This window comes from Podarcis melisellensis (genome assembly GCF_964234715.1).
Source record: "Podarcis melisellensis genome assembly, chromosome: 3".
Classification (NCBI taxonomy): Eukaryota; Metazoa; Chordata; class Lepidosauria; order Squamata; family Lacertidae; genus Podarcis; species Podarcis melisellensis.
In genome coordinates this window covers 108,931,285-108,955,678 of record NC_138530.1, presented here as the reverse complement: position 1 = coordinate 108,955,678, position 24,394 = coordinate 108,931,285, and the positions used below count along the sequence as shown (strand labels likewise).

Sequence of the window (24,394 nt, the reverse complement as noted above, 5' to 3'; positions counted from 1 at the left end):
AGCATCAACTGGGAACCTGAAGGATGGAATATTAATATATAGAAATGATGTAATGTTTTTAACACCATTAAATTACATGGACACAGGACATGTAATAAATAATTTTTATATAGCGAGTAAGGAAATAAACAGTAACATTTTTAGTATATATATTTTTTGCATAAAAATTATGTCAAACTAAACTAACCGTTTCGACTAGACAATCAGAAGCACAAAAATAATATTGCCTTTATTCAGAATGATTTGCTTTAAACTTGAGATTCATTTGCTTGGCCCAATACCAATTAATCCCTCTATTTACTGAAAACTTGGCATCCATGCAAGTTAAAACCCTGATGCGACCCTTTGGACCATAGTGCATTTATTTATACATAGTAGTTTATGTGACCATCGGTTTCAACACTTCATTTTTGCACATGTTGAAAAAGGGTACTTCCATAGCATCCTTTGGGATACAGTGGTTCCTCGCAAGACGAAAAGAATCCGTTCCGCGAGTCTCTTCGTCTTGCGGTTTTTTCGTCTTGCAAAGCAAGCCCATTAGCAGTTTAGCGGCTTAGCGCTGTTAGCGGTTTAGCGGATCAGCTGTTAAGCGGCTTAGCGGATCAGCTGTTAAGCGGCTTAGTGGATCAGCTGATAACCGGCTTAGCGGATCAGCTGATAAGCGGCTTAGCGGCTTGGGGGAAAGGGGGGGAGGGGGGAAAAACCGCAGGAACTCGCAAGACATTTTCGTCTTGCAAAGCAAGCCCATAGGAAATTGGTTTTGCGAAGCACCTCCAAACCGGAAAACCCTTACGTCTAGCGGGTTTTCCGTCTTGCGAGGCATTCGTCTTGCGGGGCACCACTGTATCTGTGTCCTAAACTAACTTAAGCAATTCTTCATAACACCCCCTACTCCATATCTGCATCCCTACAGCAAACCTTCTAGGATAAACCAGCAGAGTTGGAAAACCTGATCAACAGAGTTCTAAAGTGCCAATTCCATATCTAATACTGCAACATGAGGATGAATTCCTAAGTATGGCAGTGACAAATATACAGTGGTACCTTGGTTCTCAATCGCCTTGGTTCCCAAACGCCAAAACCCCTGAAGTGTTCCGGTATTCGGATGTGTTTCGGAAGCCGAACATCCAATGCGGCTGTCGGCTATTGTTTCCGGGGCACTGGCACCAATCAGAAGCTGCGCCTTGGTTTTCGGACATTTCAGAAGTCAAACGGACTTCCAGAACGGATTAAGTCTGGCACTTTTGTTTTTGCTATTTATTTTGTGTTTTTGAGGCTTTTTCAGTTAATTTGTTTTTGTGACTGTGTGGAACCCAGTTCAGCTACTGATTGACTGATTGTGTGACTGTGGAAATGGATAAAAGCCCCCCATCCAAACAATGACTATCATCAGTACAGGTAAGGAGGAAAAAAAATTATCATCTACAATGCTGTCTTATTTATTTTATAGTACAGTACATTGATTATTGCTTTCATTTTATGGATCAATAGTCTCATTGGATAGCAAAATTCATGTTAAATTGCTCTTTTAGGGGTTGCTTTTAAAAGTCTGGAACAGATTAATCCATTTTGCATTACTTTCTATGGGAAAGCACACCTTGGTTTTGGAACGCTTGGGTTTTGGAACAAACTTCTGGAATGGATTAAGTTTGAGAACCAAGGTACCACAGCATTGATGATTGTCTTGTTAAGAGACCATGATAATTTCATTCCAAACCAGTTTACTTGGAACTAAGTCTTACTGAATTCAACAGAGTTTACCTCCAATTATGAATGCTTAGAATTGCAAACTTGGTGTACTTTCTCCTGAGAGTGCCTAACAAAAAATGCCAGTATTGTATTGCGTTTTTAGGAAAACTTCACTTGTGCATGAAGTGACCTTCTGAAACATGAAAATGCTATTAAATAATAAAATGCTGCACATACATTATTAGTTGAGATTGTAATTATGACAGACTTTACCTGTACCAATGCAACAACAGTCAATTAGCTATTGTCTATCTGTCTTTCATGGGAACATGGAGAGGTCAACTTCTAATGCTTTAATCCTTTTCTCATGTACCTGAAAAATAAACTTGGCCACACGGCTAAGGCATTGTGCTAGGATGGTTTCAGAATCAAATCAAGAAGCGTGGCCATGTTATTTCTTTTGCTACTTTAATTGCATGAAAAGTGCACTTGGTGCACAACTGAACCATTCCTAGGACGTTTAAATTTAGGCTTCTCAATTACACATCATTTTAATTGGTCCTGTTAAGCTTTTTGGGTCGCATCATCTCAGACTATCAACATTTTTGCTATACGTTAAATGTGCACATTAAAGCAATTCTAGCAATTTACCCAGCACCTAGCAGTTTTAAAACTTAATGCATTTTATGCCCTTGAGTCAATCTGGCTTATGTTCAGAACAACTTGGATTTGAGCAATGCTGTCAAGATGCAACTAGAATTTTGACCTCAGCATATTTTGAACTGACACAGCACAGGGTTTCTGAAGATGCCATAGCTTAATACACACATGGTTGGCCTTTGGAACTCAAGATGGGCTGGGCTGCAAATCTCATCATCCCTGAGGCTGTGCTGGCTACAGGTAATAGTTCTGGTCTGACCAACACAGCAAGGAGGTCCACATGTTCCCCGCTCCTGATTTAGTGCAATGAAGGACTTTAATTCAAGGTGCTCCATTGGCAAGAGCCACAGGATGGGCATTGTGACACTATGTATGCTTGTTACTGTTAGTTTAAACCTACCATTTAGTTACTAGAGAGGTAGTTAACCTGTGGACCGCCATACGTTGCCTGGAGTCCGACTCCCATCAGCTCCTATAGGTAAGATGGGAGTTGTAGTCCAACAATATCCTGAGAGCCACAGGTTAGCCACCTTTGGCGTAACAGAATGATCTCTTGCCATGTCAGCTGATTATATCCAGCAATTAGCTGCCCTTCATTCTCTGCTCTGCATTCCTTATTCTCTTAGCCTAGCCATCCAATTATGCTGCCACTAAATTGCTTTTGTTTCACACTGTAAGCTTAATTCACTCCAATGCATTGCAGAGAGCATTTAGGTAGGGTGACAACCGTCACTGCTATACTGAAGCTATATTTACACAGCTATACTACACTGATCAATATATGGGATGTATGAAGTCAGTAAACATTCTTAAACACTTAGAAACAAACCGCCGTTCGTTAAATAAATCAACTGAAACCATTACGGATATTTCTTTCAGACAGCATTACGTTTAAGCAGTTGCTGCAATCTAAACCTTTTAAAATCAAATGAGTATTTTGGTCATCAGGAATAAGTGATCATCTGCAAGTCACTTCAGGCATCATCCATTCTTTTAAACTAAGCAATGTTTTTAAATTCTGAATCTTCCTTGTGCTGGAATGCATTTTAGGTATCAACATGATCAAAGCCACATTGAGTAACCTGGAGTTCACCTTACAGACAAGTGTTTGGGCAACCCATATGGAAGCCTGATACACTAACAACAAGAAACAGATAGTGCATAGTTTTAAAATGCTTTTTCGAGACAAGTCAGCACATCCAAAATAAAATTTGTAGGTTTATAAACCTACACTATTTGTTGCACTGGGAGCTGTGCTGTTTACATGTTGTAGATGTACACCAGGGAACTGCAAGCAACGTATTTTTCTGTGTATAACATGCCCCCTGTTTTGGGGGACTCAAAATTAAGAAAATGGGGGGAGATTGTCAAGAGTTGTTGAGCTTTTGGGGGGGATTGCCCTCAGCTGTTGAGCTTTTTTGGGGTGAGGTTGCCGAAAAACGCTCACCCGACTCAAAAACAATTAAAATCAAAAGCGGCGCAAAAGCTGCCAGTCGCCCACCCAATTGACGCAGAGGCAGCCAATCGACAACAGCCCTTGACACACTCACAAATCAATAGCCCAATAGCTGCTGACAATCTCCTGCTCGCGACTGCAACCAATCGCCCATCCCCCCCTCTGCACTATCCGTGTATGAGACAACCCCAAATTTTTAACATAATTTCTTAATACAAAATCTTATACAGAGAAAAATACGGTAAGCACCTTCGATGTGTTCTTATATGCAATCTATGCATTTAACCACTTCAAAAATAACAGTGCACTGCATGTATATGCAAGTGAATTCTTCACTGATAATAATGGAAGCTGCCTTATATCTAACAAGGAACTACTATAGGGTTTTTACAGAAAGCTTTGAATTCCATGGCTGACTAGCTTCTGCCAACAAAGACCAAAGCATGCCTTAGATTAACTAAAATCTGTAAGCACATAATACTGAAACACAAAAATTATATCTGTGTGCAGTGTGCCTTGCCTATGTCATCCTAGCCAAAAGTTAACGCCTCTCATCGACACCACCCCTGCACCAAGTACAAAATCAGAGTTACGTGATTGTCATGGCTTCAATCTGAACATTAAAAATGTATCTTCCAGAAATTACTGGCCCTAAAGACAATGACAGCAAGCAGCCTTCTGACACAAAGCATGGATTTAACTGTAACAGTTTACAGGTCAAGTGTTTGGCTTCAGCTGCAATCAAGGATGGTCCCTGACGCTTCTTTGGTCCAGATAAAAGTACATACACAGCTAATTGCACTATAGTCCATCAGCCTCCACCTGGTTTTTACGTTGCCTTAGAGAGCTTTGCTCCACTTTGTCAGATGCATGGTGCTCAGAGTCATTTTCAGTCTCAGATCCTTCAACTGCAGAGTCCTCCGAAGAGTTTCCCTGAGACTCATCTTCCTCATCTTCTCCATCAGACAAACCTTTTTCTGCAACTGGTTCTTCGGCTATATGCTCTGCTGTCTCCTGTTGCTCCTCTGTTTTATCATCACTGCGGTCCACCAAGTCTGTTGGCAGGAAGAATTGAGGAAAAAAACTGATATACATTATGTTAAAGTTGCTGTTAAACTTAAAATCTTCAACAGCCTCCATCTGGTGGGTCTCCTATATTCTGTCATTCTTCTTATGCTTGCTGTGAAGAAGCAGACCACATGTGCCATGTATTTGCTAATGGAATTACATGTTAACTGCATCACCTTGCAACTTGGCATTACCTAAAAGGGCCAGACCACTACCCTTCTAATATCTCTCCCACACGCAGATACTCATTCACACGCTCAATGCAAGTTATTCATCCTCCTTTGCAAGTGGAAATGCTTTAAGTCCCTGATTTTGCCTGTTCCTCTTCTACCAGCCATCCAATTATTTTCCCCCAGTTGAAAATAAGGCTGCAGTCTTCAGCAAACCTATTTGGCAATACATTCCTTTGGTAGCATTCTTTATGGATCACAGTTGACATTACAATACAGTGGGACCTCGGGTTACATACGCTTCAGATTACATACGCATCAGGTTACAGACTCCGCTAACCCAGAAATAGTACCTCGGGTTAAGAACTTTGCTTGAGGATGAGAACAGAAATCGTGCTCCGGCGGCATGGCAGCAGCGGGAGGCCCCATTAGCTAAAGAGGTGCTTCAGGTTAAGAACAGTTTCAGGTTAAGTACGGACCTCAGAAACGAATTAAGTACTTAACCAGAGGTACCACTGTAATGTCTTTTTAAAATGCAGATTATTAATGTGCCACAGATCTTGAATATCCCAATTGCCCAAGCAAACTATTTACCTTCAACTCCACTTAATTTTTATAAATGCCCACACTTCTTCATACTTGGTTAGGAAGACCCATTACACATTTCCAGTGTCACCAGCCCAACAGCTACTCTCATGCTGCTTACAGTACTTGAAAAATATTGCACCTATCTATTTCCAATTTGGAAAAGGACTCCTCTCTTCACAGGTGCAGTATCACTTGCTTAGTATAATTAACTGGTATCCCACAATTCAAATACTATTCAAACTTTCATATCAAAAACTGGCCATGTCAACTCCTTTAACACTTGCATACAGAAATCTGATCACTATTGGAAACAGAATGTCTAGTTTTCAAACCAAACTTTACATGAACAGCTGAAAACATTACATTTTAGGTTATCTGCCTTTCATTAATGATGCAGTTTGCCTCGCAAAATTGTACCCTGAGCTTAGTTTTTTTATTACATACTTACCAGAATCTTCCAATTCGGACCTAGGTGGGAAAATGCAGTCTGTAAGTAGAACCAGTATCTGAAGGAAAGGAAAAAGTATTACAAAGGTATCCCGCAAGCTCTCCAACCAGAACCAGGTTTCTTCATGTCTGAACACTATTCTTTAAGAATTTGTTGGGGTTTTACCATTCACCTGTATCTCAGCGCTACTTATCCACAGAGATGCAATGGCTGTATCTTTAGTACACTTGTAATTTAATTTTATTCAGCTGCTGGAAAAAACCATGAACACAACTGACAATTATGAACATTATACTGTGCTGTTGCTTGTCCTTATGAGCATGACATTTTCAACTGCATACAGATTGGCATGCTCTGTTTGAACAAGCTTCCATCAAATTGCCAGTGTTACAAGAATGAGCCATGATGAGCCCTAGGCTCACATGACCTCCACCCTTTTGCATGCAATGGGAGGTGATCTAAAGCATTCTCCTTAAATTGTTCCCTTTTTTGCTGGGTTTTAACAACTCCAGGTGCATCAGCAAAAATTAGATACAAACCAAGCTTACCCAACTCCCCACATATTAAAAATGCAAAAGATCTACTAATTTTAGCCTTCATGCACCTTACTTCTGTAACAGCAGAAAAACATTAACATTTGTGAAAGCATTTTATGGTATCCTCTAGAGAGGAAAGGTGGGGGTTTTACAGGAATGAAGCAACATAACATTAAATCAGGTACTTATGACAAGGACCACAGGAAATAAGGAGAAATGATTCATAGTAAGTGGAATGACTTATTCTAATGTGCAACTCACAAATCAGTTTCTGCAGACAACTCACACAGTTGAGAACCTGAGGAGTTCAGGGGTCTAAATTGTGTAGAAAATGTTTCCACAGGCAGAGTAGGCTGCCTCCTTCCAACTTCACCCTCAACCTCATGGAAGATGGCAGGCAAAGGTAAAGTAAAAAGGTAAAGGACCCCTGGACAGTTAAGTCTAGCCCAGGCTTCCTCAACCTCAGCCCTCCAGATGTTTTTGGCCTACAACTCCCATGATCCCTAGCTAGCAGCCAGTGGTCAGGGATGTTGGGAATTGTAGTCTCAAAACATCGGGAGGGCCAAGGTTGAGGAAGCCTGGTCTGGCGACTATAGGGTTGCAGAGCTTGTCTCGCTTTCAGGCCGAGGGAGCCAGCATTTGTCCACAGACAACTTTCTGGGTCATGTGGCCAGCAGGACTAAACTGCTTCTGGCACAACGGGACACCGTGACGGAAACCAGAGCGCACGGAAACACCGTTTACCTTCCTGCCAGAATGGTACCTATTTATCTACATGCAATGGCGTGCTTTCGAACTGCTAGGTTGGCAGGAACTGGGACAGAGCAACAGGAGCTCACCCCATCACAGGGATTCGAAACGCCAACCTTCTGATCAGCGAGCCCAAGAGGCTCAGTGATCTAGACCACAGCGTCCCTGATAAGATGGCAGACAGAGCAATGCAGAGGGTATGGCTCTCAGTGTGTTTGTGCCTTGCTCGCGTGTAGCATTTAGAGGCAAGCAACTGTCTGGCATCAAGAGCAAACTGCCCTAGGAAGGAACATGGCAGTACAGTCAATCCTAGTGGCGCACCAATCAGCTCTTCAGCACTGTCAGCAAGCCCTACTCGCCAAGGAACCATAAGTAGTGCACACTCCTTACTGTTCCTTTGCAGCCACATCTTTTGTTGCCCCACCCAATGTCACATATGACTTCAGGTGTGGGGCAGGTGGGCCTGGCTTAGGGGAAATGGCCTCATGGGCCAAACTGACCCCCGCTGTACCCAACTTGGCCTGCAAGCTGGAGGGTGCCCAAGCCCACCTTGAACTATCTCCTGAAAGGCTACTCTTTGCTTTAAAATGGTAGGCTCAATATTTTTTTAAAAAACAGAGACATCACCTTGCCAACAAAGGTCTGTATGGTGAAAGCTATGGCTTTCCCAGTAGTGATGTATGGAAGTGAGAGCTGGACCATAAAGAAGGCTGGTCGCCAAAGAATTGATGCTTTTGAATTATGGTGCTGGAGGAGACTCTTGAGAGTCCCATGGACTGCAAGAAGATCAAACCTTTCCATTCTTAAGGAAATCAGCCCTGAGTGCTCACTGGAAGGACAGATCCTGAAGCTGAGGCTCCAATACTTTGGCCACCTCATGAGAAGAGAAGACTCCCTGGAAAAGACCCTGATGTTGGGAAAGATGGAGGGCACAAGGAGAAGGGGACGACAGAGGACGAGATGGTTGGGACAGTGTTCTCGAAGCTACCAACATGAGTTTGACCAAACTGCGGGAGGCAGTGGAAGACAGGCGTGCCTGGCGTGCTCTGGTCCATGGGGTCACGAAGAGTTGGACACGACTGAACAACAACAACAACATGCATGCTGATTTGGGAGATAGTCTGACTCATTTTTTGGGGGGGAAATGAACACAGGATTCAGTTGTTAGATGTCAGTTTAAGGTGTTCTAGCCTGGAGTTTGCCCATTTTGTTTCAGGGACAGCACATGGGGGAAAGTGCGTCAAAACTGTCTCAAGCCTGTATCTGCGCTTGTTCTTCTGGCATTTCTTGTGACATGGACCAAGTGCATGGAATCGGCCTTTCTCTTACTCCCCTAATGAACTGAGGATCTCTTCTTCCTCTCTAGTAAAGTGTCAGTATTCTAGACCCCGTGTATCTTCCACAATTCTTATTTGAATGGTAGGATGGAAGGTGAACCTTAACACTGAAAAATCACAAATGGCTAAGCCCACTACAAACTTCCAGGCTGATGTGACTGCTATATTATCTACAGTAAAGACTGCTTACAATTCTCTTTAATAATATATATATATATATAAAACTTACCAAGCCCAGGATTAGACCAATCAATAAAGTGGCCAATATGAAGACTGCATAAGAACCCCAAACGTGAATTCCAAGAGTGACTGTTAAGTAGTTGTGGATTTGCTATAAAAAGAGACAAAGAAACAGCTTAAAATAAAATTGGGATTTTAGTACCGGACATGACAATTCGGACAAATCAATTGATCGTCTTTACTTTCAAAAAAATCCTTAGTCACTAACCAAAGGAGAAAACAAATTCTTACTAGTCTGAAGCAGTGTCAAATGAGTTGCACACAGTCTGAACATCCATCGAAAACTAATATTTGCTAGGATGACTGCAAAGCAATGTCATTTTGGCATTTCTGTGATGAAAAGCCTATATACTCTGCACCAGAAGACAGAGTGGAAAACCAGTTATTTTAGACCAGAAATACAAATTGGGACTCAGATTATAAGCAAATCTATTCTTTTTTTCTTCTGGGTCTTTAGTCTTTTGTCTCCCTAACGAGGCTTTTTGATTTTTTAAGTAATCCCTGAGGACTTCATTCCCCCCAATTCATCATTAACAATTAATATCAATCAATATCACGCTGACCATCTCCATCCTAAGAAACAATCTGAAGTAGCAATTCATGTGGTTATAGAACACATTTGTAGAATTCCACGTTCTCTCTAACTTAAAGTGGTTTAAATGGTCAAAAATGCTATCTCACAGACACCAGGAAACAGAATAGTATCAATATAGCTGGTGTTAGTATTCATCATCTCACTCAATATACAAATGTGCAGCTTATAGATAAAATGCTTCCTTACACCTCACCTGTTGTACTATGGTCCAACTGTTCAACACCAACTGGAAAACAAGCCGATCTAAACCCTGAATTTGCATGCAAGCGCCATCACAGTTACAAGTTGCCAGAAAATTAATCTGACCGTAGGCCAGATTATTGATAGATTTCTCTGGATGAACACCACCTTAGAAAGCAGAGACAAGCTCTGCACTTATTATAATTATAATTTCATGCCATGCAATTTTGCCTTCAGGCCTGTCTAAAAATGTCACGTGGTTTACATTCCACAGATAAGAATAGAAACCATACATAATTACTGATATTTCCCATATTACGTTTTGGATGGATGGCAAGACTTCTTTCACAAAAACAGCTATCACAATGAAGTCATCTGAACAAGCATTTCTGCTTGCGGGCGGGGGGGGGGTTATGACCATGTTTTCCGTTACAACTTTAATAGTACAAAGAATTCTAAATTTAAGCCCTAGGAGGCAATGGAAGACAGGAGTGCCTGGCGTGCTCTGATTCATGGGGTCACGAAGAGTCGGACACGAGTAAACAACTAAACAACAACGACATGCAGCAAAACACACATTGTGTGTGGAAGTACAGTTAGCAGGTCTAGCAAAACCATGCAGTCCAAGTCCATGCTGCTCAGATATAAATTTTACTATTGTTATCATACAGACTTTAACACATCTCTGCTGCCCAGGCTTTAAGGACGGCTCACATTAGCAGACAACCTGTGCTGAAACCTACTTGTGTAACAAGACTTCCCTTTATTCTCCCAAATCTGTGGAGGGGTTACAAGGGCGGGGCTGGAAGGAGAGGACAGGAGAGGAAAGGCATTTTTTTCCCCACTCATGGATTGACATAACTGGCTATACCCACATTTTTTAACTTACCGTATTTTTCTGTGTATAACACGCCCCCATATATAAGACAACCCCCCTTTCTAAACTTTTTTTAGTAAAAAAAAACACCTAGTCATACACGGAAAAGTATGGTAAATAATAAAACCTAAGCTACTCTATCTGGATGGACAGCTGCTGTGTTAATTTGCATGGTTTATTTTCTATTTTTTTGCAGCATTGTCATCAACAACAACATCAAGACCCCAGTATTCCTTTCTCAGAGTGCAACATGATAAAATGCAATAAAACCTAACTATGTCAGGACTAGCCACGTCTCCCTGTGATTGTTTCTTACAGCACTGTTAGCCTCCCTGGGAACATAAACTTACACTGAAGGTCATGATATAAATTATGAAAATAAATAAATGCAGTTTGGTAAAAAATTAAAGCCAGCTACAAACTAGTTAATGTCACTGCACACTGTAATTATCAGAGTGGAAATTGTACTCCTTGCTTTTTTTTAAAAAAAAAGCCTCTTGCAGCATATTCTGGTGACTAGAATTTAAGCATGCAATATGGAAAATATGAGCCCTTTCCAAGGGTTTGCTTGTGACAGCCTCATAAATTTCCCATTCCAACAGCTAGTGTTCCAATTACTAGAGTACAGAACTTTTGATATGATAAACCACCACCATTTTGAAATTTACTATATAGCTGAAATAAAGTAAATTAGCCAACAGCGTATGAACTGAGTTCTGAAAAGTACAAAGGCTTCTACATGGGATACAGAGCTAACCTCACATTTCATTAGCATTAAGTATGGGGTTATACCATTAGTTCCATGACAATGCCATTGACAATGCATTGTGCAAGCTGCTTATGATATAGAATTAATTGGTGAACATTTACTCACCCTGATCCATGCAGATAAATGGAAGAGTCCTGCCATTCCATGCATCCTAACAGAGAACAAATATCTGGTTTATACCAATGTCAATGAATAAAGCATGACAAATTAAGTATTCTTGCATGTTCTATGTCACATCCTTCTTGATCGGCACTAATCTTTGACCATCTGCACCATAATTTAACAGTGTAGTAGGGGATAATGACAGAAATTATGTGTTTTAACCATTATGAGAGCTAGGTCCCCTTCGTGGATCACTGCCTTGCCATGGCAAAGGGGCTTGAATAACTCAGAGAAGCTATGAACTATGCCGAGCAGGGCACCCAAGATGGACAGGTCATAGTGGAGAGTTTTGACCAAACGGGATCCACCTGGAGCAGGAACCGGCAAGCCACTCCAGTATCCCTGCCAAGAAAACTCCATGGACAAAAACAACAGGTATATAAAAGTTATGACACTGGAAGATGAGCCCCTCAGGTTCATCTTCTTTTCTTGGGAGAAAAGCAATGGCAAACCTAGACAGCATCTTAAAAAGCAGAGATATCACCTTGCCAACAAAGGTCCGAATAGTTAAAGCTATGGTTTTCCCAGTAGTGATGTATGGAAGTGAAAGCTGGACCATAAAGAAGGCTGATCACCGAAGAATTGATGCTTTTGAATTATGGCGCTGGAGGAGACTCTTGAGAGTCCCATGGACTGCAAGAAGATCAAACCTTTCCATTCTTAAGGAAATCAGCCCTGAGTGCTCACTGGAAGGACAGATCCTGAAGCTGAGGCTCCAATACTTTGGCCACCTCATGAGAAGAGAAGACTCCCTGGAAAAGACCCTGATGTTGGGAAAGATGGAGGGCACATCACTGTAGAAGGTTCTTACCTTCCTGTGACAGTTTCGCGCAAAGAGTTAAACAGATTTTCACAGAGAAGCGGCCGGTTTCTCAGCTCTTACATAAAAACTGCAAAAACCGTGCCTAATTACTCAATTGTGCTTCATATTTTACTATTACCATTTTATCACCATATTTTATGCTAATTGGGTCTCACTACTCAATATTAATACACTTAAATGTAGTAAAAGAATTTTGGGAAATGATATATAATGAATTGGAAAAAAAATTAAAATTACTTTTTTCTAAAAAAAACCCTGAAGGCTTTCTTTTAGGAATTCTAGGTGCCAAAATCCCAATGGAACAGAAAAGATTATGTATGCGACCACGGCTGCGCGGATGCTATTGGCCCAGAGATGGAAAGAAGATAAAGTCCTGGCTACATAAAATGGCAGATGGATTATGCCAAAAAGGCAAAAATGGCTGGAAGAATCAGAAATCAGGAAGACCAAAATTTTAATAAGGAATGAGGGAAATTATAATTTATCTTAAATAACACTTGTAGTTTAATGGTGAATTTTAGATATAATGGAGATGTAAAAGATTTGGATTATAATAAAAGATGCAGGAGAAAATGATTAACAATAGGACCCACAAAGGGGAGGAGGGGAGTCCAGGAGATTCTTTGACATCTTGTTTTTATGATGTATGTTGGATATCTGATTGTAAAACCTTAATTTGAAAAACCAAATGAATAAATTTATTAAAAATAATATTAATACACTTAGTTACTACAAGCACGTGGCTACTGTCCGAACAGCAAGTGAACATTCAAATCACTCATTCCATGACATCTAGAACAATTACCTGTTTTCTGATGTCACAAGTGTGGCACATTCCCTACCAGTGAGTGGTAGCCAATGATATGGGCTGGGGAAATACAGACCACAGAAAGTCACCCTAAATATTAAGGAGCTAGAACATGGGTAAACGAACTAAGGCCTGGGGGCCAGATCCGGCCCAATAGCCTTCTAAATCTGGCCCACGGACGGTCCGGGAATCAGCATGTTTTTACATGAGTAGAATGTGTCCTTTTATTTAAAATGCATCTCTGGGTTATTTGTGGGTCCTGCCTGGTGTTTTTACATGAGTATAATATGTCCTTTTATTTAAAATGCATCTCTGGGTTATTTGTGGGGCCTGCCTGGTGTTTTCACATGAGTAGAATGTGTGCTTTTATTTAAAATGCATCTTTGGGTTATTTGTGGGGCATAGGAATTTATTTATTTTTTCCCCTTTAGAATAGAGTCCGGCCCCCCACAAAGTATGAGGGGCAGTGGACCGGCATCCTGCTGAAAATGTTTGCTGACCCCTGATTTAAACCATGGGAAGGCAAACTAAGGCCCGGGGGCCGGATCTGGCCCAATTGCCTGCGGACAGTCTGGGAATCAGCATGTTTTTACATGAGTAGAATGTGTCCTTTTATTTAAAATGCACCTCTGGGTTATTTATGGGGCATAGGAATTTGTTCATTCCCTCCCCCCCCAAAAAAATATATATATAGCCCGGCCGCCCACAAGGTCTGAGGGACAGTGGACCGGCCCCCTGCTGAAAAAGTTTGCTGACCCCTGAGCTAGAATAATTAAAGCTAGTTTTCAACTCCCCCCACCTGCAAAAATATATAAAGATGCAATTTCAACAAGACAAGGTACTGTAACGCAATTACATAATAGATGACGGGGACTTCCATCCAGCCACAGGTTCTACAGCTTCCCACTTTCTCTCCAGGATATAGGCTTCTAAGTCCTCCAGCGTCCTCAAGCCACGGTATCTTCGAAACACTCCATCCTTTGCGCTAAACAGGTAATTGTATAAAACCAGGTAATTGTATAAAAACAGGTAATTGTATAAAACCAAAACACACAGAAGGAGCTATGGTTACCCCCCTTCCACACATGGAAATGAATCTCGCTGCTGTTAATCAAAGGCCAACAACCACATCCTGGGACCCCCTCTCACTGCCCATGTAAACCAACAAATGTACAGAAGAGAACCTACCCAAATGATGCTGACATAAAAACCTCACACATATAGCAAGTTGGAAAAATGGGGGGGGGGGGAATAGTGTGCAAGTTTATCACCCACTCTCTCCCCCTACCTCTGGATATCATATTGTCTTACATTGAAAGTAACCAAAACACTTTATAATTTGATTAAAAAAGAGAGAAGAGAGATTGCATGTTCTTTTGTAGTCCATGAAAATCTTTAATAAAAATTATTTTTTTAAGAAGGAAAAGGAACTATTGTGTTGATGCATCTGCAGTGTTAATAGAAATTGCTGCAGGGAGAATCATTTGTGATCCCTCACTGTAGCACAGTGAATTCAGTGTTGCCTCATCTTCACTTAGTTACTTTATTTAAAGGGATTCCTGTTTTATCTGCGCCAGGAACTGTGGAGAAAACAGTGCACCTTTGAACCTGAAAAACCTTTAATTCAAACATAATAATAATAATAATAATAATAATAATAATAATAATAATTTATACCTCAACCTCCCCGGCCAAGACCGGGCTCAGGGAGGCTAACACTGAATATAAATACAGTAAAAACATTAAAAATAAAAGAGCTGATTAAAATATAAGTTAGAATACAGTTTAAAATGCAGCTTAAAATGCAGCCTCGTTTTAGTGGTAGCCTATAGATCAAAGCCGTAAGGGGAGAAAACGTCAAATATTCACCGGGGCCAACTATCCATGCTGGTTCTACATGGGTCAGCAAAAAGAGCCGAGAGAAAATGAATATACAAATCCCATAAAAGGGGTTCCATCAAAAAAAAAAAAAAAATGAGAGGGGGGGTTAGACTGAGTCCAGCCCAGAGGCCAGGCGGAACAGCTCCATCTTGAAGGCCCTGCAGAAAGGTGTCAAATCACACAGGGCCCTGATCTCCTGCGGTAGGACGTTCCACCAGGCCGGGGCCAGAGCTGAAAAGGCCCTGGCTCTGGTTGAGGCCAATCTAACCTCCTTGGGGCTCGGGACTTCCAAAGTATTATTTATGGACCTTAGCATCATCCACAGGGCATACCAGGAGACAGTTGCTACATTCTCCAGAACACCAACAGTTGACCCACGTTTTTCCATGACTTCTGTTGTTCTGCTTATCCTAACAATATCCCAGCCCCCGAAAACTGGCACAGACAGATACTGTCTTCCAATAGCAAACGGTTGCCATTTTCAGACAAATGAAATGAGATACTTACTGGTAAATAGTGGGGAGTGTCGTAACAAAGAAGCGACCACTTACGCCTAAGGAAGTAAAAAAGTATTTTCATTAGTTTCCCTCCAAGACATTATTTTGCTTTCCTAAACAGTCGTATAAGAAACCAAATTAATTAATTAATTCCTGATGGCTAGGCTTCGGACTATAATGCAACTTAAATAGAAAACTGTCTTTAGAAAGATTTTTCTTCCAAAAGCATTTTATTTTAAAAATTCAATTTAAAATTAAAAAAAAATCTGGTTATCAATCAGCATATGATAGATTTGTATGGGCCGACTTAAAGCAGGCCACACAGATTGCTATTAAACTGAGCGACAGCAATTGCCTTCCAAAGGAGGAGTGGAACTATAGCTGCAGCTACTGCACAGCTGGCTTTATCTCTACAACAAAAGGAACAACAAACCTTATAAACAAATGGAACAAAAAACTAATAGCCATTAGTGACATGCAGTGGTGGAATGGCTGAAAATGTTAATCACCATCACCAAGGGAGGAGCAAAAAGTGAAGTTGGAGCATGAATAACCAATCACTGAATTAAATGCAAATATGTTATCAGTATGTGTTTTTGTGAGCTACCTGCAGCAGCATATAAGGTTAAGGAAAAAGACAGGCGCACCCAGCAAGAACTTTTGCTAATCAAAACTCTTTTAGCTTCTCTTGAAATTCATACTGATATTTTTGCCCAAGCCTCAAAGCCTCACTTACAATTAGGTGACAACTCCTACTCTTCAGATTCAATTATTTCCTCATTTTAATGGATAATTTTAAAGATCTCCTCCAGCAAAACTCTGAACATCCTCTAGTTAGCATGCATAAAAGCACTGCTAACTTTAAGTGAGCAGATGAGCAGTAGCACAACTCAGGTCAAGGGTAGAAAATTTACATAAAGGGTTCCCAGACCTCTTGCCATCAGGGGCAAATTGAATACATCAAAGAACACCGTGTTCCAGCTCGTCCAGCCAAACGCTCAAGTTAACTTGTAGTTAAGTTATCTTATTCCCACAATAGCAGCAATGTTCAAGTACAGAGTTAAAATATGTCTAGTTAACAATGTACGCTGTAGTACAGAGTTGGGGACCTGGCGGCTTCCCCCAACCGAAAAATGCTTATGTCCACACAAAAAATGCTTATGTCCCTGCAGAGATGGCAGTACGAAATCAGTGGCACATGCCCTCCTGGCGTGCACTCTTTAGAAAGACCTGAGGACCAAGATTACCACCCCTCTTTTATTGTCCATTCTGGGTCACCCAACCACTGCCACAATGTCCTTTCTCCTGGCAGATCAAAAGGAACAGATGACAGCAAAGGTTGCAATGTTTTTAGCTGGAGCAATCAGAATAAGGTCCACTATTTGACAGCTGATTCAGGACTCTAAACTGTGTTTTATATAATCAACTTTTATTTTGTTCTGTGTATATCGCAATGTTCTTTTGTTGCTATGGCCGATGGCTGACGCAAATAAATTTTCATTCATTCATTCAATCTGCCCCACGTATGACCAAAAAAAAGCAGCTGTGGTTTGGGGAAAATACCATCCCAGGCCAGTTGGGAACCCTGCAGCCAGAGGTTTGCCACACCTGCTGAAGAAGTAATGTCTAGAATTTGAAAGGAAATGCTGGATTTTCAGTTCCACAAATTAACAATGCATAAGGAATACCCTATTGAAAACAAGCATGTAAATATATTTGTATTAAAGTTCCCCACTAAAAAGAGAATTTTGGCTTACCTGGTTCTTGAGTGACATCCACCTTGCCCACACTGAGTTCATGGTCTTTGCTGTTTTCTGCAAAAGCCTCCCATGCCGATTCCATCTCCTGACAAGCGGGACACCAAGGGGCATAGCTAAGGAAAGTGACAACATGATTTAGTGATTGCACACATTTCCATATCTGGAAAGTCTGCAATGTATCACCAATGGGAAATTCCCTGAGGAATATCAGTCACAGGCAGAGAAAAATTTAGGCATGTCCAATGTGTGTGCTACATCATACCAAACCCGGAAGTGACCCGAAAACATCACAAAAATGCCACAAAACGAGGTGGAGTGGGGTGTTTCAAATATACACAATCTCACTTAAACACACAGTGCTTTGGAACATAACCCCCGTGTAAATTTGGAGCTGCCTGTATATTTCTGCCACATTACTCCATACTAGGTTACTGTCATGTTTGCTGCCTTTAAAAGTAGTCCTAAGACTTCCACCTGGCACAAAATGCTTTCTGGCACTAGAAGCAAGAAAGCGAGCAACTCCAGTCTTATATCACCTGAACGGATTGCCCGTTTGTTTCCTGACCTGTTTCAAAGCCCTGGTGTTTGCCTTTAATGGCTTTAGACCAGGCCACCTCAGAAATATTCCCATATGAACTTGGCTGGCCTTTTAGGCTCAGCTGTGGTGTCCATTCATATAAGACTGGCACAAAGGGGGGCAATGTGTTGCTGGACCAGATCTTCTGTCATCACTGACCATTGGCCAGGCTGGGGATGATGGGAATCGAGTCTAACAACATCCAGAGGTTCCCCAGCCTGAAAAACGAGATCCGGCAGGCAGGCACAAGAACAGGGCCATCTCACTGGTGGCAAGACTGCAAATCTCCCTCTTAATGAATATACACTTGGAGCCCTATTTGCCGATTTTAAGACTATTAACAGCTGCCTCTCACATATCAAAATATATCTATGAGATTTTTTAAACTAAGTTGCTGTATTCTAATTGTTTCCATTGCGGCTGAATCTAGTGTACATAACAGAATGATAGTTAAAATTCTTGTTTTGGGGTATTTTTATCTTTTAATGTAAGCCACTTTGTCTTGACAGAAGAAACATATATGGTAAGCAAACTAAACAAGCTAAACTAAACAAACAGAAACATAACTTTCTCTGCCTTCTTCCTCTTACATATACTCCCCATGCAGTTCTTGGAATTTCCAGAAAATAAAGGATGGGAAATTTATTTCTAGGTCATTGTATCGGCATCCAAGACAACGAACTATTTCTATGATGATGACCCAGAGCATGGGCTCTCTTCCAGACCCAAAATGTCAACACTCGTTTCAGACGCTATTATTATTATTAGTTTCTACTGATTTATTGGTTTGTTTGTTGCTTGTATAGGATATTTTGTTTTTCAATGTTTGATGTTTATATAGCATGTATCTGGGGCCAAGTGGGCTGCTGGGTGACGTGAGCACAACCAAATCCTCATATGCTCAGTAATGTGCAGTTGGATAATACATGATGGGCTGCTGGTTGGGTAAGGTGAAACAAGACCTGGGAAATAAATGTATGAGAGAGCATGCATGCTCTCAGCTACACAATGCCAGAATAGGGATCAGTGGCATCCACATACAGACCTGCAACATGCTTTGCTGCAGATGTACATGCTGTGTGCTCTAGCAAGGAGAGTTTCTACTTTGAAACAAATTATTGAGAAAGTGTGTGAATTTACACTTATGAATTGCTCCAGTCTCGCCTGGATTGACCTTCAACCATAGTTACCATTGTGTAGCAACAGCAGCAACAGTGATTTGGTAGGAGTAGCATTGTGGGAGGCAAACTGAACTGGCAAATTCATGTCTTTTAGACTGTAACCCTGAATGCTGAGAATGTCTTTTGAGAAACCTTTCGGCCAAAGAGCATGGCAAAGATTCCTTTGAATGAAAAAGAATTTGAGAATAAATAGTGGGCTCCCAATTTTAACCTTTCAGCTTAAGGATATTAATGTTGCCCTGAAAATTTTTAATGAGCGAAGCTATCCCCCTGCTGCACCAATACCTCACCATTTTGCGATTCTTCCTTTACATTCATTGAATTAGACAGTTCCCACCTCCAAACTCTTCTTCTTTTTCAGTGTATATCCCACCAAAATTGCTAACATCTGAAGCTCCCTACCCATGCAGAAAGTGTCAGGATAATATGCTGCTGGACAGAGACCAATGCTAATGTCCCCTTAACACCAACTATTCTGTTATAATATAATAAAATAAATAATTAAAGAACATGCCTGTCAATATCCTCTTTGTCCACAAAGTAAACTAACATGAGTTCAGGTTTACCAAAGGATTTACTGCTATTTAATAGCAGCGTTTCTAGAAACTTTCTAGAAACTGTCCATCTAGGAATAAAGACAAATTAAGAGGACAACTGCAGCAAACTTTGGATTCCAAACTACAGCCACTTTCAGCGCCTTAAAAACCGTTATACAAAAATATAACTCTGGGCAGTCTAACTAGATTCAGTTCATAGATCCTGATCCAAGCAGGAAAACCGCAAAGGGGCCATACCTTCTCTATACTCATAAAACACATTTCTTCAGATGTGGTTGTCATTTCTTTGCTAGAAAACAGCTAAGTTCTTGAACGAGCAGCTTCTCACACAATATTTTTTGCTTTTAAACTGTAGTGGATCCCTCTCTTGAATTGCTATTACAGTGGTACCTCAGGTTAAATACACTTCAGGTTACATACACTTCAGGTTACAGACTCCGCTAACCCAGAAATAGTGCTTCAGGTTAAGAACTTTGCTTCAGGATGAGAACAGAAATCGTGCTCTGGCGGCGCTGCGGCAGCAGGAGGCCCCATTAGCTAAAGTGGTGCTTCAGGTTAAGAACAGTTTCAGGTTAACGGACCTCCGAAACGAATTAAGTACTTAACCCGAGGTACCACTGAATTCAAATTATCTTTTTTTAAAAAAAATCAAAAAATCAACCGGAGCTGTAAGCAGATTATCAGTCTTCCAGTTTCTAACAAGTGGTTTTACAACACTTCAGCAGTTTCCATACAAATTAGATTCCATCCTATGAAGGCCCAAAATGTGCAAAAGGAAGCTGTGCTTGAGTTACCAGCTGCCATGTTAACAAACATCCTCTAGAACATGTGTATGCAAATGGTTCAGGTGAAACATTTTTTAAGCTGTCTATTGCTCTCTTTTTATTTTTTAAAAAAGTTATCTATGCCTGCATGGCCTAAACTAAGACAGCCTTCTCTGTCCCAGTCAGATGTATGAAATGACCAGTTATAGTACAGATCGCTTAAAGCAATCTCGGCCATAAATTCAGAAAGTAAGTGGCCATTTGCAGATCCACCGTTCTTCCTCCGTCTAACCTTTAATCTGCAATACAGAGATATAGTTATTTACTTTACAAAGTTGGCAGAATGACTACAGAAACTCTACATACAGTTACACCCTAAATGCAAAGAAAGAGAGAGAGAATTTGGAGATCAATGGTTTCTACTCACAGTAGCAGAGGCAGAATATGCCTCTGAATACTCATGACTGGGGAGCATAGGGGGGTGCTGTTTCCTTCATGTGTAGGGGTTGCCCATAAGCAGCTGGGTGTCACAGTGGGAAACAGGGATGCTAGGTTAGCTGGACCTTTGGCCCAAGCCAACAGGGCTCTTCTGTAAATTCCTAAAAAGGTGTCTCCTTTTTCAATACGCCTCCAACAAGCCTACCAAGGCAAGAGAAAAGCTGTGCCGCATTATTAGGTAGCTAAGAAGCTATGGGAGACGCGGGTGGCGCTGTGGTCTAAACCACAGAGCCTAGGGCTTGCTGCTCGGAAGGTCGGCAGTTCGAATCCCCATGATGGGGTGAACAACTGTTGCTCAGTTCCTGCTCCTGCCAACCTAGCAGTTCGAAAGCACGTCAAAGTGCAAGTAGATAAATAGGTACCACTGCCGGCGGGAAGGTAAACGGTGTTTCCGTGCGCTGCTCTGGTTCGCCAGAAGCGGCTTAGTCATGCTGGCCATATGACCTGGAAGCTGTACTCCGACTCCCTCGGCCAACAAAGCAAGATGAGCGCCGCAACCCCAGAGTCGTCTGTGACTGGACCTAACAGTCAGGGGTACCTTTACCTTTAAGAAGCTATGGGTGGGATTTGACATCCCTAAAATTAAAAAAAGCCATGGGCATACACATCTCTAAATGACGTGAAGATTCATAGGCAGGACCGGCCTAATACATTGAGCACCTGTGGCAATCGATCCCCCACAAAAGAGCATCCTCCCCAACAAGGAAGAAGGAGCGAGTGGAGATTTACATCAAGAACAGAGGCGGGATGGTGAGATTGAAATTAGGAATTGTTGTCCCTTGGATGCTGTTGTCTTGAGGCCATCACCTCACCTGGCCTCCTGAGTGGGCCAGCCCTGAGATGGGAGCATAGGTAAGAAACGCAATCCATGCCACCAGGTGAGAGTGATGTTGCTTGATAATCAGTGACCAGCAAACAGAACAAGACCAACAATGCACCATAAAAAACCCTGGAAGGGCAGGATGTGAGGAACATTTGAGGGAGTTACCTGTGTTTACCCTGGGAAAGAGGAGTCTGAGGTGAGACAGGATAGCCATCTTCTAGTATCTAAAGGGCTGTCACATAAAGGATGCAGCAAGTTTCTCCTGCTCTGGAAGCTAGGGCCCGAACCCATGGATTTACAAGAACGGAGATTCCGCCTCAACATCAGGAATAATTTTCTGATGGTAAACGCTGTTTGACAGTGGAAAGGACCCCCCTCCAACTCTATAATTCTATGATTCTAAGTTGGACGCCTCTTAGAATCCTAGAATTGCAGATCTGAAAGGGATGCTGAGGAATCATCTAGACCCGTGGTTCCCAACATGGGGCACACAGCCCACAAGGGGGCAATTCAAGAATGAGTTAGACCAGGGGGCAGCAACATGAGGCCCATGGGCCAGATGCGGCCCACAAAGACCATTTTACCAGCCCACGAGCCACCCCTGAACTGAGCCACCCGCTTGGCAAGTTCCCCACATGCTGCGCCAAACGCAGTGTAGCGTGGGGACTCACCAAGCAGCACCGGAAATCACGTTTGTGCATGCGCAGATACTGGAAATCGCATCTGCGCATGTCCAAACACCGGAAATCAGTTCTGTGCAGGCATGATTTTCAGCATCTGGGCATGAGCAGAAGCGATTTCCGGCACCGCGCTGCGCCAGTTCGGCCCACGGTCAATCTCCATGGGAGTGATCCGGCCCATGGCTGGTAAACCTCGCCAACCCCTGGTTAGACCAAGTTCATGGCCTTTTAGGCTTCCTCCACGTGAACAGGAGTTCACTTTTTGAATAAAAAGAATTATATGTCACGGGGGTGGGGGTGGGGTCAGGGTTTTAGAGATACTTAGGTGAGACATGGCCAGAAAAAGGTTGGGAACGATTGATCTAGTCCAACCCTCTGCAATGCAAGAATATGCACCTGTCCCATACAGGGATCAGAACCTGCAACCTTGCCGTTATTAGCACCATGCTCCAACCCACTGACCTATCCAGGCTGACTTGTCAGGACGGACTCCATAGTTGTCTTGCTTTAATCCCCAGCATCAAAACAAGAAAACTATGAACGCTTGTGCCTCCCCACCCCCGCACCCCCACCCGCAAGCCACCTAAAATGAAATGACCCTAACTGTATTGCAGAAGACAATCAGAGAGTCTGAATCAACTCCAGAAGAAGGGTCTGGTATGGTTTTGAATCACATTAGGGCCGGCATCTTAATATCCCTGCAGGGCAGGGGAGCGGGCTGGACTAGATGACCTGCTGGGGTCCCTCCCATTTCTCCAGGTATAAATTTAATCAAGGTAAAAAAATAAAATAAAATTGTGCCCGGTGAAGCCCAAAGGAACCAGAGGGAGGGAGTCTCCAAACCCACCCACTGCCACCCACCAGAGTCCAGCTTCCTCCATTGAGATCCTGAGCAATTCTGAAACCAGCCTGCTTAGTGGTGTCCCCGCCCCGCCCTTCCTGGAAGCTTTGGACTACAACTCCCAGCAGCCCCGGAGGGCCGCGCTCGCGCAGGGGCCGCCGGGAGTCGTAGTCCGAGAGTCTCCGAAGCGCCGCAAGCGACTCACAATTGGACCATCCACTGGCCTTGCAGCAGGAGGCTCCAGTTGGACCCGCTCAGCTCCCTCACTGGCCGCCCCGCCGCGCCGGGGTCCTGCGAAGCCGAGGCGACGGCGGCGACGGCGGCCGCCAACGCCACCAAGGCCGGAGCAGCCGCCGCCGCCGCTCTCCTTCCCGCCGTCCCGTCCCAGCCAGAGCGGCTGCGGCGAGAGCCGAACGACTGAGGGAAAGCCGCCGCCATCTTGGGAGGAATCAAACCGCCGCCAAAAAAAAAAAAATCCCGTAGAGTTCCGCGCTCCCGTGACGCAGCGACGCAGCCCTCCTTCCGGTTGCCATTGGGCGGCCTCCGCCATGTGCGGGGAAGCGAGTGGCGGAGGTGCCTGTTCGTGCGACGCGCTTGGAGTGGGGGGGTGGGGAAAGTGGCTTGAAGAGCAGCGCGCCTCTCCTCTCTCTTTGTCAGGGCCAGGCTCCTGCGCAATTAACAGGGGAGATCTAGCCCGGCTTTTTTTTTTTTGCACGGTTGTATATATGCCCGTCGGCTGCGCATGTGTACCGGACGTCTTGGCGTTTGCGTGACCTTTGTTGGAGGCGGGACTTCGGTGGCGCGAAGCGTCATCCGTGCTGTTACCCAATGCTTTCTTCCTTTTAATTGGTTTTTATTTGCATTTTCAAGAACAGAGAGAGTCTTTAGCCCCCTCCCCGTGTCCCATTTGCAACTTCGTGCCAAATGCATGATGTCTACATATGACTTCCCTTCCAGCCTTTACCTGGTTCCTCTGCTTTTCTGCTAGTCCGCGTAATCCGCATCTTTTCAACAATGCAATTTGTCATCTATTAAAAATAAGTTATGTATTTGTCTATATTGGTTCTTAATATATTGAATAAACATTATCCATTCCTCCTTGTATATTCCTCCTCATCTTCGTTTTCTCTTATCCTGTTCATCAGACCAGGCAGTTCAGCATGATGTTGGTGTTGTTGT

General features: G+C 42.7%; 1 protein-coding gene and 1 long non-coding RNA gene across 2 annotated transcripts; both read right to left on the bottom strand.

Moving 5' to 3' along the window:
• Positions 1 to 1,927: 1,927 nt before the first annotated feature.
• On the bottom strand, positions 1,928 to 3,440 carry LOC309367330. The gene is made up of 2 exons (XR_014167048.1): positions 2,880 to 3,440; positions 1,928 to 2,776 (listed from the first exon to the last, which is right to left on the bottom strand). It is a non-coding gene; the product is annotated as an uncharacterized lncRNA (long non-coding RNA).
• A 71-nt stretch (positions 3,441 to 3,511) lies between these two features.
• On the bottom strand, positions 3,512 to 23,668 carry TMX4 (thioredoxin related transmembrane protein 4). Its single transcript, XM_081906511.1, has 8 exons — positions 23,421 to 23,668; positions 17,292 to 17,407; positions 15,545 to 15,590; positions 14,013 to 14,141; positions 11,469 to 11,514; positions 8,932 to 9,033; positions 6,080 to 6,137; positions 3,512 to 4,860 (listed from the first exon to the last, which is right to left on the bottom strand). The coding sequence occupies exons 1-8, from the start codon at positions 23,651 to 23,653 to the stop codon at positions 4,607 to 4,609; spliced, it is 984 nt and encodes a 327-aa protein (XP_081762637.1). The 5' UTR covers positions 23,654 to 23,668; the 3' UTR covers positions 3,512 to 4,606.
• Positions 23,669 to 24,394: the final 726 nt, after the last annotated feature.

What these genes read in the sequence shown, in the direction of transcription:
- TMX4 (XM_081906511.1), bottom strand. Translation starts at nt 23,653, where the DNA reads ATGGCGGCGGCTTTCCCTCAGTCGTTCGGCTCTCGCCGCAGCCGCTCT. An exon ending in TTGGTCTAATCCTGGGCTTG is followed by an intron (nt 6,138 to 8,931) that starts GTAAGTTTTATA and finishes CCTTTCCTTCAG; the next exon opens with ATACTGGTTCTACTTACAGA. An exon ending in GTCCGAATTGGAAGATTCTG is followed by an intron (nt 4,861 to 6,079) that starts GTAAGTATGTAA and finishes TCCTGCCAACAG; the next exon opens with ACTTGGTGGACCGCAGTGAT.